The sequence below is a fragment of the Petaurus breviceps genome, unplaced genomic scaffold (genome assembly GCF_028583685.1).
Source record: "Petaurus breviceps papuanus isolate PSGF00001 unplaced genomic scaffold, PetGlider_PUasm1.0 175, whole genome shotgun sequence".
NCBI lineage: Eukaryota > Metazoa > Chordata > Mammalia > Diprotodontia > Petauridae > Petaurus > Petaurus breviceps.
The window spans coordinates 8,238,865-8,249,692 of NW_027185764.1; the positions used below are offsets into that span (position 1 = coordinate 8,238,865).

Here is a 10,828-nt window from a genome sequence, read left to right on the forward strand (position 1 = left end):
TTCAGAGAAACCTGGAAAGACTCATATGAACAGATGCAAAATGAAGTGAGCAGAACCAGGAAAACAATTTATACAATGATAACAAAAGACTTCTGAACGACTGGGGAACTCTGATCAACACAACGACCAAAGAGGATTCTGGAGGACTCATGACGAAACATTCTGCCCACCACCTGATGAAAAGCTTATGGACTCAGAGTGCAGATTGAGAAATGTTTTAGGGGAGAAGGCCAATGAGAAAATTTGTTTTGCTCGATTATACATCTCTGTATCAGGGGTTTTCTTTTCCTTGCTTTCTCATGGAGAGAGAAGAATGGTTGGAGGGAGGAAGCTAGATCTTTAAAATAAAATAAAATTTAATCTAAAAAATGAGGGTAAGATATAATGACAGTAATGATGATCAAAATTCCTTTTTTATATTTCAAGTCTCTCCTTTCTGATACATCACAGTTACCAAAAGCACTGGTTTGACTGTGTCATTCCTTACTCCAATGTTCCTATTGCCTCTAGGATAAAGCACAAGCTCCTCACCTTGGCATTGAAAGCCTTTCATAATCTGCCTCCAGCCTGTTTCCCAGGCATTTCACTTTACTCTCCCTCACCCACTCTCCTGTCCAGCCAAAGTGACCAACCAGCTGTTTCCTTGAACTCAGCAATCCATTCCCAGTGGCTATACCTTTGTATAGGCTGACCTTCCTCCATGCTTGGAATGCACCCTTCATTTTCACCTCTTAGAATCCATAACTTTCTTCAAAGCTTAGCTCAGGTACTACCTCTTCATGCAAGGCTTTCTGGACCCACTCTTTGTTCATGTTCTCTCCTTCCTCAATTTATCTTGTAACATACTTTTCCATCGTGTGCAATAAAATGTGAGTTCCATTTTTGTCCTTTCCCCTCTAGCTCCTTGAATAGGGAGGGGGCTTAATAAATCTTGAGTTGAATTTGAATGGAAAGGGAAGGGAAGAGAAGGGAAGGGAAGAGATGGGTAGAGAAGGGAAGGGAAAGGAAGGGAAGGGAAGGGAAGGGAAGGGAAGGGAAGGGAAGGGGAAAGAGGGAAAGAGGGAAAGGGGAAAGGGGAAAGGGGAAAGGGGAAAAGGGAAGGGAAGGAATGAGATGACGAGATGAGATCCTGGGTTTCTAATTGTCTTGAATGTGTAGCCCATTGATGAGCTCAGGTTCCCTTTTCTCTAATCTCTCTCAAAAGGAACATTACCTTTTCCAGAAGGTCGATGCAGGCTTGTAGGTCCAGACCAAAGTCAATGAAGACCCATTCAATGCCCTCCCTCTTGTACTCCTCCTGCTCCAGCACAAACATGTGATGGTTGAAAAACTGCTGCAGCTTCTCGTTGGTGAAGTTGATGCAGAGCTGCTCAAAGCTGTTAAACTGCAAAGGAAGAATCGAAAGAAGGAAGATAGTGAAAAGTAGACTCTTCTACAGAATAGGACTACATTGGCACGTATAGGGCCTTCCATGCTGCCTGAGATGTGAAGCTGTTTCAATGCATAATCGAAGTCATAGAGAGCCAGCATGCAGGCACGGCTAGAGGTGTGGCTTCCATGTCAGCAAATCCTACTTCCAACATACACAGACTAGGGGGCCCTGGGTGTAATACCAATGATAGCCAGCATTTATGTGGTACTTTACAATTTGCAAAGTACTTTACAGATATTGTCTCATTTGATCCTCACAACAATCATTATTATCCTCATTTTACAGATGAAGAAATTGATGCAGATGTTAAGTGACCTGTCCAGGGTCACACAGCTAGTAAGTGTCTGAGGCGGTATTTTAGCTCTGGTTTCCCTGGCTCCAAGCCCTGAGCTCTATCCATTTCAGCACTTAGGCTGCCCCTGGACAACCCTCTAAGACTGAGTAGCAAAGGAGGTGCCAATCTGCATTGGTAGAGGGAGTGTCCTTACTAGAACTTCCCTGTACCAGTGAAATAACAGTTCCAATCTAATCCTCCTCCACCGGAGAAAAGAAATCACACAAATTAGCATAACCTCTCAGGGCTAAAAGAAATCATCCTGGAGTCTAAAGAAATTAATTATTATGACTACTGATGATGATTATGATGGTGATAGTAATTAGCATTTATTGAGTACCTACTATGTGCCAGACACTGTGCTAAGAGCTTTACCAATATTATCTCATTTGGTCCTCATAACAACTCTGGGAGGTAAGGGCTATTATTATGTTACATGGAGAAACTGAGGCAGATAGTGGTTAAATAATTTGTCCAGGTTCACACAACTAGTAAGTGCCTGAGGCTGGATTTAAACTCAGGTCTTCCTGACTCCAGGTCCAGGGTTCTATCTACTCTTCCACCAAGAAATTAGACTGAAGGCAAGTACACATTTTTATGTTTTTGGGTGGGGGGAGGATCCTGACCTGTGCTTTCATCTGTATAGAGAACTCCTAGTATGGAAGCTCCTTCTGCTAATCAAAGACTGCTTTCTAACTTAGTCTTAGAGAATTGTCTGGGGTGCCTGCAGTCACACTATTAATATGGGTCAGCATCAGGATTTGAACCAAAACCTTCCTGACTCCAAGGTTATCTCTCTCCATCCATTATGCCATGCTGCCTTTCTGGCCTTCTAATTAAAAGGAGAAAATAGATATATGGAAATAGACCTAGATGGATTAACAGATTGAGTGCTGGGCCTGAAGTCACGAAGACCTTATTTCAGATCCAGCCTCAGACACTTACCAGTTGTGTGACCTTGGGCAAACTAACTTCTGTTCGCTTCAGTTTCCTCAACTGCAAAATGGGGACAACCATAGCACCCCCCACTGTAATGTTAATGGGATGTAAGATATTCCCCTCCTGTTAATAGGCCTCAGGTGGAGCCCATTAAGGGAAGCTTGCTTAGCGAAGGCTTGCTTGTAGGAAGGCTTTCACACCTTTTGCTAATTTCTAGGCACTAAGTCAGGAGAGATTGTGATGTCTTCTAGCTCTGAGAAGTGTATATATACTCTGAGCTGATAATTTTGCTTTGGGGGCTCACTTCTGAGAAGGATCTTGTGATTTCCTGGTCGAGATTCTGAGTGGCAGGATGTTCAGAGCTCCCCACCTGCTCAGATGTAAAGGTTCTCTCCATCCAGGGATGTATCTAAAGTGTCTAGTTGATTCAGGCAGTCAGAGCCCTGTCTGTTGGTCTTTATTTCTCTGCTTGTATTTTTTCTGAAGTTCAGGGTTCTGACTTTTCCCCTGAACTAGTGAATGTGATTAAAAAAGATTGTTGACCCCTTAAAAAGCTAGCTTTCTTAGTAAAGCAAGTCTAAGAACCTGTGCTAGCAGCCATCCTGGGTATGCCAGTGTTGTTGCCGCTATACCCTCCCAGGGCTGTGAGGATCAAATGAGATAATATTTGTAAAACACTTACCAAAGTGCCTGCGCATAGTAAGCATTATGTAAATGCTAGTTGTTATTTTATTATTACTATTATAATATTAATAAATATTATAGTATTAACTATTACTGTGACCCCACAGTAGCAGGGTCATGATGAGAGCAGATGGACCTTTATAAGTTTACTTCTTTGCCCAGTTCCATTCATTCTCTCTGCAGAGCAGAGCAGGAGAGACACCCGGGCCAGCTTGGACTGCTGCTCTAATGGGCTGTGTTCTACAAGAGGCATGAACCAAGATCAGAACCAACGTGGCCCAGACCCAGACACCGAGGTCAAAAACAGGAGAAACAGAAAGAAAAGGCTCTTGCCTCAGCAGAGCTCAAAATACCTCAAAGATCTCAAAGCCAGCGATGTCCAGCACCCCGATGAAGAACTGTCTCTGCATCTTGGTGTCCAATGTCTTGTTAATCCTGGCCACGAGCCACTTGAACATTTTGTCATAAATGGCTTTGCCCAGGGCACCGATGGAATTGTTGCACTGATCCATGTTCTGACCCTTCTGCACAAACTCGTTACCGACTTTGACTCGAGGCCTGGTGATGCCCTTCTGCAGCTCACCAGAGTTGAGACCCATGAGGTGGGCGACTTTATCAGCCACTGTTGAAGGTAAAAAAGAAAAGGATCCCTGGGTCCTTATGGACACATATAGCACCTCCGTGTCACATAGGCAGTACAACATAATGTGGTGGTATGATCTTAGGCAGCTATGTCAGCTGGTAGAGAAGGTGGAGTTACTCAGTCCTGAGCTCAAATCCAGCCTCAGACACTTAATAGTTGTGCGATACTTAAACCTCTGCTCACCTCTGTTTCCTTATCTGTAAATTGGGGCTAATAGTAGCACCCACCTCCCAAGGTTGCTGTGAAGATAACATTAGGTCATATTTGTGAAGGAATCTCAGATATCATTTTATTCTAAACTCTTCTTTTTTCAGAAAAGAAATCAGAGAACCAGAGGGGAAGTGACATGTCCAAGGTCACAAAGCTAGCTAGGAACAGATCTAGGACCTGAATCGAGGTCTCTGGCTTCCTTGCTAGGTCAGGAACTCTCTCCACTGCACCCCCACAACCTCCTCACCTATGTTACCCATCTCCCAATACCATTTGTACTGTCTGGCCCCATGCCTGAAACGCTCTCCCTCCACACTTCTGCCTCTTGGTTTCCTTGGATTTCTTTAGGATTCAGCCCAAATCCTACCTTCTATAGGAGGCCTTCCCCAGTCTTCCTAGCTTCTAGCCCCTTCCTTCTGAGACCACCTTCTATTTGTTGTTGTTCAGTCATTTCAAACATATCACCATTTGGGGTTTTCTCAGCAAAAACACTGGAGTGGCTTGCAATTTCCTTCTCCAGCTCGTTTTACAGATGAGGAAATTGAGGCAAACAGGGTTAAGTGACTTGTCCAGGGTCACACAACTAGCAAGTGTCTGAAGCTGAATTTGAACTCATGAAGATGAACCTTTCTGACTCCAGGCCCTGGTGCTCTAACCAGTGCCCCACCCAGCTGCCCCACCTTCCATTTATACTCCTATACATTTATATCTCCTATGGAGATATTTATTTACTTGTCACCTCCTCAATAAGAATATGAGCTCCTTGGGAGCAGGGACCACCTTCCGCCTTTTCTGTGTATCACCAAGCCTAAGGAAGCAATGCTCATCGAGGGACTAATTGAATCTTTTCAGTGGTAGTCAGGGTGACAGTCATTACATTACCATGGCCCTGCTTGGGGCAGCCAGTAGCACAGTAGATAGACCACCAGCCCTGAAGTCAGGAGGACCTGAGTTCAAATCCAGTCCCGGACCAGACACTTGACACACTTACTAGCTGTGTGACCCTAGGCAAGTAACTTAACCCCAATTGCCTCACCAAAACAAATGAACAAACAAAACACATGACCCTGCTGACCATTGCATGATTGGTTTGCTTCTGGACAGCCCTGGCCTATATTCTTGGCCAAACAACCTACCCTCGGTGGTGTCCACTTCTGCCTGCTCCTCCCTTGGTTTCTGCTTGAATTTCATGTTCCCGAAATGCATGATGCCCCCAGTAAGTTTGTAAACCCCAATCTTCTCCTCTGCTAGGAAACCCAGGACATCAAAAGCCACCTAGAAATTAGCAGGGAAGAGACATGCTCAACAAAGGGCTTGATGAAGGACTGAATCCTCATCTCACATCACCCAAGGAGAGAGTCTGTCTACATAAGCACATATGTATGTGTATATATTCACACGCACACACACACCATACACACACACATCTCTATCTCTATCTCCCAGCAGGTCAACAATATCCTAAAGTCAGGAATAGCGCCTTTTGCTTGTTCTCAGGGAAATGTCTATCATCTTCAAACAATGACCCACAAATCAGATCCTTTCCCAACATTCATTGAAAGGCAATGTTTCCAATTGTATAGACTGTCAGATTCAGTTAATATGTTGCTTTGTTTTGCTGATCTAATTTTTTTCCTCCTCTTCCTTTTTTATTCTCTGTTAAAAGGCATGGCTTTCGGGGTGAGAGAGGTGAAAGGACATTTAGAGATGATGGGGATGGAAAAAAACAAACAAAAGATATCCAAAAAAATTAAATTTTGAAAAGAAATGTAATATTTCCTAGCTGAAATTCTAACTAAGACAGGACCCCATATCTCAAGTTCATTATAGATAATTGTCCAGATTTACCTTAAATATCTTGACCAAAATCACATTGGTCAGAATTTATTTCTAGTTTTGAGCTTGGCAAAATAACAATATCTATATTTTTCTGACTGTAGAATACCCTGGGGCTTTTATAATTTAAACACTGGGGAGGAACAATCCCAATCAATATTTTCCCGAGTCTCAAGTTATTGAACGAGTGTCTGTTTAAATAGATAGATCTTCTGAGGAAATCAATTTCTTATGAGGGAACAATCTGTGCCCTAAGTTAACACCCTGCTCACCGGTTCATTAAGACTCTGTTTACTCTACAGCATGAACTAGACTGTCTGTAGCTTTGGAGTAACAGGCTCTTTCCCTAAGCTAATACAGTTTCTCTGTTGCCAGGATATTCAGCTATTTGCCTGGTCCCTGCAGCAGGCCTGGACCTGGAGCCTGCCAGCAGCAACCATCCCTTCCTCCCCAGGCCCATAAAAGGAAGAATCTTCCCAGCCTAGAGCCCACACTCTGTATTGTACCAGGCTTCTTCCCTCAAGGTGGCCACCACGTTATCCCTTAGGTTTCTCTTTTCCAAGCTTCAACTGACTATTATTATTATTGTTGTTGTTAAATTAATGTGTAATTAACATATAATTATTGTTATTAATAATAGCCAGCATTTATATAGTGCTTTAATGCCTATAAAGCATTTCACATATGTTAGTTCATTTATCATTTGATTCTCAAAACAACCCTGGCAGGTGGGTGCTGCTGTTATCCCTGTTAGAGTCAGCTAAATGCTTATTTGTCCTTCATTCTAGAAGAGGACCATGACATCAGGAAGGTGATGCCATGACTTGCAAGTGAATTGGATTTAAGTGAGGAAGGGCGGTGCAAAGTCACCAGCCTCACTATCTCCTCTGGAGTCATCTGGGTCCAGTGGCCAGATATAGATCAGGACAACTAGAGATGGCCCTGGATGCAGGGGGAGACCTTAGCTTTTTTAAACTAAGGTCTTTCCCAGGTTTCAGTTTGTTTGAGCACTCAGACTGGAGTCAGGAAGTCCTGCATTCAAATCCAGCCTCAGACATTTACTATGTGATCCTGGACAAGTCATTTGTCCTTGATCTGCCTCAGTTTCCTCAACTGCAAAATGGGAAAAATAATAAGAGCATGTACATTCCCAGGGTTGTTGTAAGGATCCAGGGAGATAACATTTGTAAAGTGTCTGGCTAATAGCACTTGTTTTCTTTCCTTCCTATTTTACAAATGAGGAAACTGAGGCTAAAAGGCCTTCCCAAGGCCGCACAGGAAGTAACTAACAGAGCCAGGATGTGAACTCCTGAAGGCTTTGACTCCAAATCATTACCCTCTCCCACACTGTTTCCACCATCACTTTGTACCAATTGCTGTCCTTTCACACTCACATCTGTGATCTGTAATTCTTCCCCATCGTCCATGTTATCGACAACAGTGACACCCTGGCTTATCCAGTGGTATTCCTTGGGATTGGGCACCAGGAGCAAACTTTCTGTAGAAAAAGAGAAATCAAGAGAACTCCATGATGACCGACAGCAGCACCAATGGAAGTAAAAGCACGGGCATGGGGGTGAAAAGACAAATATCACTGTGCCTCACTGTACTGGTTACCATTAGACTTCTCATGGACCTCTTGTGAAATTTCAGAGGACATTTCCTCTGGCACTTGACAAAAGACCATCCTGCAGACTTGCAACAACCCAGTTAAGACTTGAGATAGCACAAAGAGCCAGAGGAAAAAGGCTCCAATGGTTGGGGGGCATCCCATCCTTCCACTTATCTTCCTTCCTACTTCCCCCTTTCTTGTCTGCCCCCCTACTCCTCTTTCTAATTATCACAAAAAAAACCAACCCAAGACTCAAGTGGTCAAAGGGGCCAATGAAATGGTATGAGTGAGCAGGACAGTGGGTTCATTGAGTTAGAGCTGAAAGGGACCTTCCAGGTCATCTAGTCCAGCCCTATAATTTTGCAGATGTAGAAATTGAGAGCAGGAAACGTTAAGTGACTTGGGTAAGGTCACACAAGGGAGTAAATGGTAGAGCTGGGGTTTGAACTCACGTCCTGTATTCCAGATTTGACACTTTCCACAGCACCATTTTGTCTCTTCTACTGTCCCACATGGATTCCTTTCCTTAAATCCCAAGCCCACTATTTCTTCTTGAATAGTCTTATTCCAAGGATATGATTCTCAACTTGAAGAGATTATCAGAGACTATGAAGGCATCAATAAGACTGGCTAATAGCATGGTGAGGGTGGAATAGGGGTTCCTTTCATATTGAAAGCAATGGACAAACCAGGCATTTCAATTTCTGAGGAAAGGAGGACATAGAGACAGTTCTTTACCAAGAAGTTCAGGCTTCTTATTAGAAAGGATCTGGTAGAAGATATGGTAGCCTCTCTCAGCAGCTTGCTGGGAAATGACTCGAGATTTCTCTAAGAGATCTAAAGAAAAAAAAATATAGATACAAGTTAATGCACAATTTGTTCTTATATTAACCGTGGGGAAAAAAAGAGAACACTTGGGGGAATAATACATGCCTAACACAGTTGGAAGTTGTGGGATGTTGCCTCCCTACTCTGTCAGCCCCATCCTAGGTCTTTCTCCACTGCTCTGGAACAGGATCCCCCTCCCCTCCCCCCCCCCCCCCCATCTGTACCCCTACTCCTGCTCCCACAAGACTTTCTACAGTGCAGGTCTGGCATCAATAGCCCCTCATTGCTATTCCGTGCCTCTTCCCACACCTGCTTGTTATGAAGCAGACGTTGGGGCCTTCCAGGACAGAATATCACCACCAGCTATGAGATTAGGTCTGAAGGGAGGACATTGTATATTCTGATCATGTATTTCTCCCAATGGACCTTTCTCTAACCACTAGTGCTATGCCTAGACTCATTCCTTAATAGTGCATTGTCACTCTCTTGTATCCTCTCTAACCCAGTGATTCTGAATCCAATTTCCAACATACAGTCACCTTTCTTCATCCCCATTGGTCTGTTCCCTCACTCTCATCTGTCTCAGTCCTACCTTTCCCTTCTCCCCAGTGTCCCACTCCAAATCTTCCCACCCCTTCCACTGTTCCCCCTGGATCATCTGCTCCATAATTAACAAACCTCCTTTTCTTTTTTTTTTCCCAGAATTAATTTATTTATTTTTAGTATTCAACATTTATTTCCACAAGATTTTGAGTTCAAACTTCCTTTTCTCTTAAGCCTCTTCCTCTCTCACTCCTTCCATCTTCTGTCATCCACTGAGATCTGACTCCCTGATGACATTGCTTCCCTTCAAGCATAAGCTACACCTTCTCTCATCACTCCTCTCCCTCTACTCACTGGTTGCTATAAGGGAGTTAAAATATTCCTTACTCCCCATTGCCATTCCTCTACCACCATCACTCAACAACTTCTCCTTTAAAGTTATACTATACAAATGTATCCCCCTAATCCAGATCCTCTATTAAGCATTAATCCCTAAAACGTTCTTCTTCCTTCCTTCCTCAATATGTTCAGTGCTTGGCCTATACTCTTCCTTCCTACCCCAATTTCTGCTCCTATACTAAAGGACTTCAGCACACATACTGATGCCTCCTCAAATAATCTAACTTGCCAGTTCCTCGGTCTATTCAGTTCTCATGACCTGCTCCTCTGCTCTGCCCCAGCTACACAGAGAAATGATCAAATCCTTGATCTTGCCCTAACTCAAAAGTGTTCACTTCCATATTCATAAACTTCAACATTTCTTTAACTGATCAAAAGTTTTCATCATTCGACTTTCCCTCTGCCTTATAACCCTCCACTCTGTTCTTTATGCTCACTGTGACTTCTTTTTCCTCCAGTCCTTCCCCAGACCATGATCCCTATACTAGCCATACTCTTCTCCTTTCCTTAGCTTGACCCCCTTGGTCCGCTAATTCAATTCAACACGATCTACTCTCAAATATCTTGCTTCTCTGTCTACCTTCCCAAACTCTGGCTCATTCTCATCATTCACTTCTTTCACTTCTATTCATGTATCCTTGAATGGACATGGAGGAAATCATAAGGCCACAATGGTAAATGCTTGTTGAGTTGATTGGTTAACTACAAAATTATGTTATCGATCTTAACTGGGCCCTCACTACGGAATAGCACCTTCCATCTACTCTCATATAACTTGTGTGGACCCAGTTATTTACATGTTGTCTTCCCATTAGAATGTAATCCCCTTGAGGGAAAGGACTATTTTTGTATTTCTTTGTATCCCTAGCACTTCACTTTTTTGTCCTTTGTTCTCAAAGAGGACCAATGATATCAGAAAGGTAACATCTTGACTTGCAAGTGAATTGGATTTAAACTGGGCTGTGCAAAGTCATCAGCCTCACTCTCTTCTCCAAGGTCATCTGAACCCAGCGGCAAGACATAGGTCAGACAGATTGGAGATGACCCCACACGCAGTGGAAGACCTTGAATTTGTTAAGCTAAGCTTCATTTGGTGGTGGTTGATAGATTGATGGACTCAAAGCCCTTGATCCTTCTGGTTACCCTTCTCTGGATGCAACCATGCCCTTCCTAAAAGTCCATTTCAACAGATTTAGGATCCCAGAAAAAGCCTCCCAAATGCCGAAAGCTAGCAGCAACTTACAGCTCTCAATGTCAGCCCCAGCTAGCTTGCCAGTGGTGCCGAAGTGGATTCGGATAAACTTGCCCTGAGAAAAAAAGGAGAAGAAGAAGAAGAAGAAGAAGAAGAAGAAGAAGAAGAAGAAGAAG

At 43.4% G+C, this 10,828-nt stretch overlaps 2 protein-coding genes across 2 annotated transcripts in view; both read right to left on the bottom strand.

The window, feature by feature from the left end:
• Positions 1 to 10,828, bottom strand: part of ARPC1A (actin related protein 2/3 complex subunit 1A) — a 341,638-nt gene that overhangs the window by 111,376 nt on the left and 219,434 nt on the right. The window lies entirely within an intron of this gene.
• The window catches only part of MYH16 (myosin heavy chain 16), an 82,203-nt gene that overhangs the window by 57,028 nt on the left and 14,347 nt on the right, over positions 1 to 10,828 (bottom strand). The window contains exons 7-12 of the mRNA XM_069084738.1: positions 10,704 to 10,767; positions 8,429 to 8,527; positions 7,473 to 7,576; positions 5,379 to 5,517; positions 3,743 to 4,011; positions 1,214 to 1,384 (exon numbers count right to left, since the gene is read on the bottom strand). Of these exons, the coding sequence (XP_068940839.1) occupies positions 1,214 to 1,384; positions 3,743 to 4,011; positions 5,379 to 5,517; positions 7,473 to 7,576; positions 8,429 to 8,527; positions 10,704 to 10,767 (846 nt within the window). The remainder of the gene's footprint in view (positions 1 to 1,213; positions 1,385 to 3,742; positions 4,012 to 5,378; positions 5,518 to 7,472; positions 7,577 to 8,428; positions 8,528 to 10,703; positions 10,768 to 10,828) is intronic.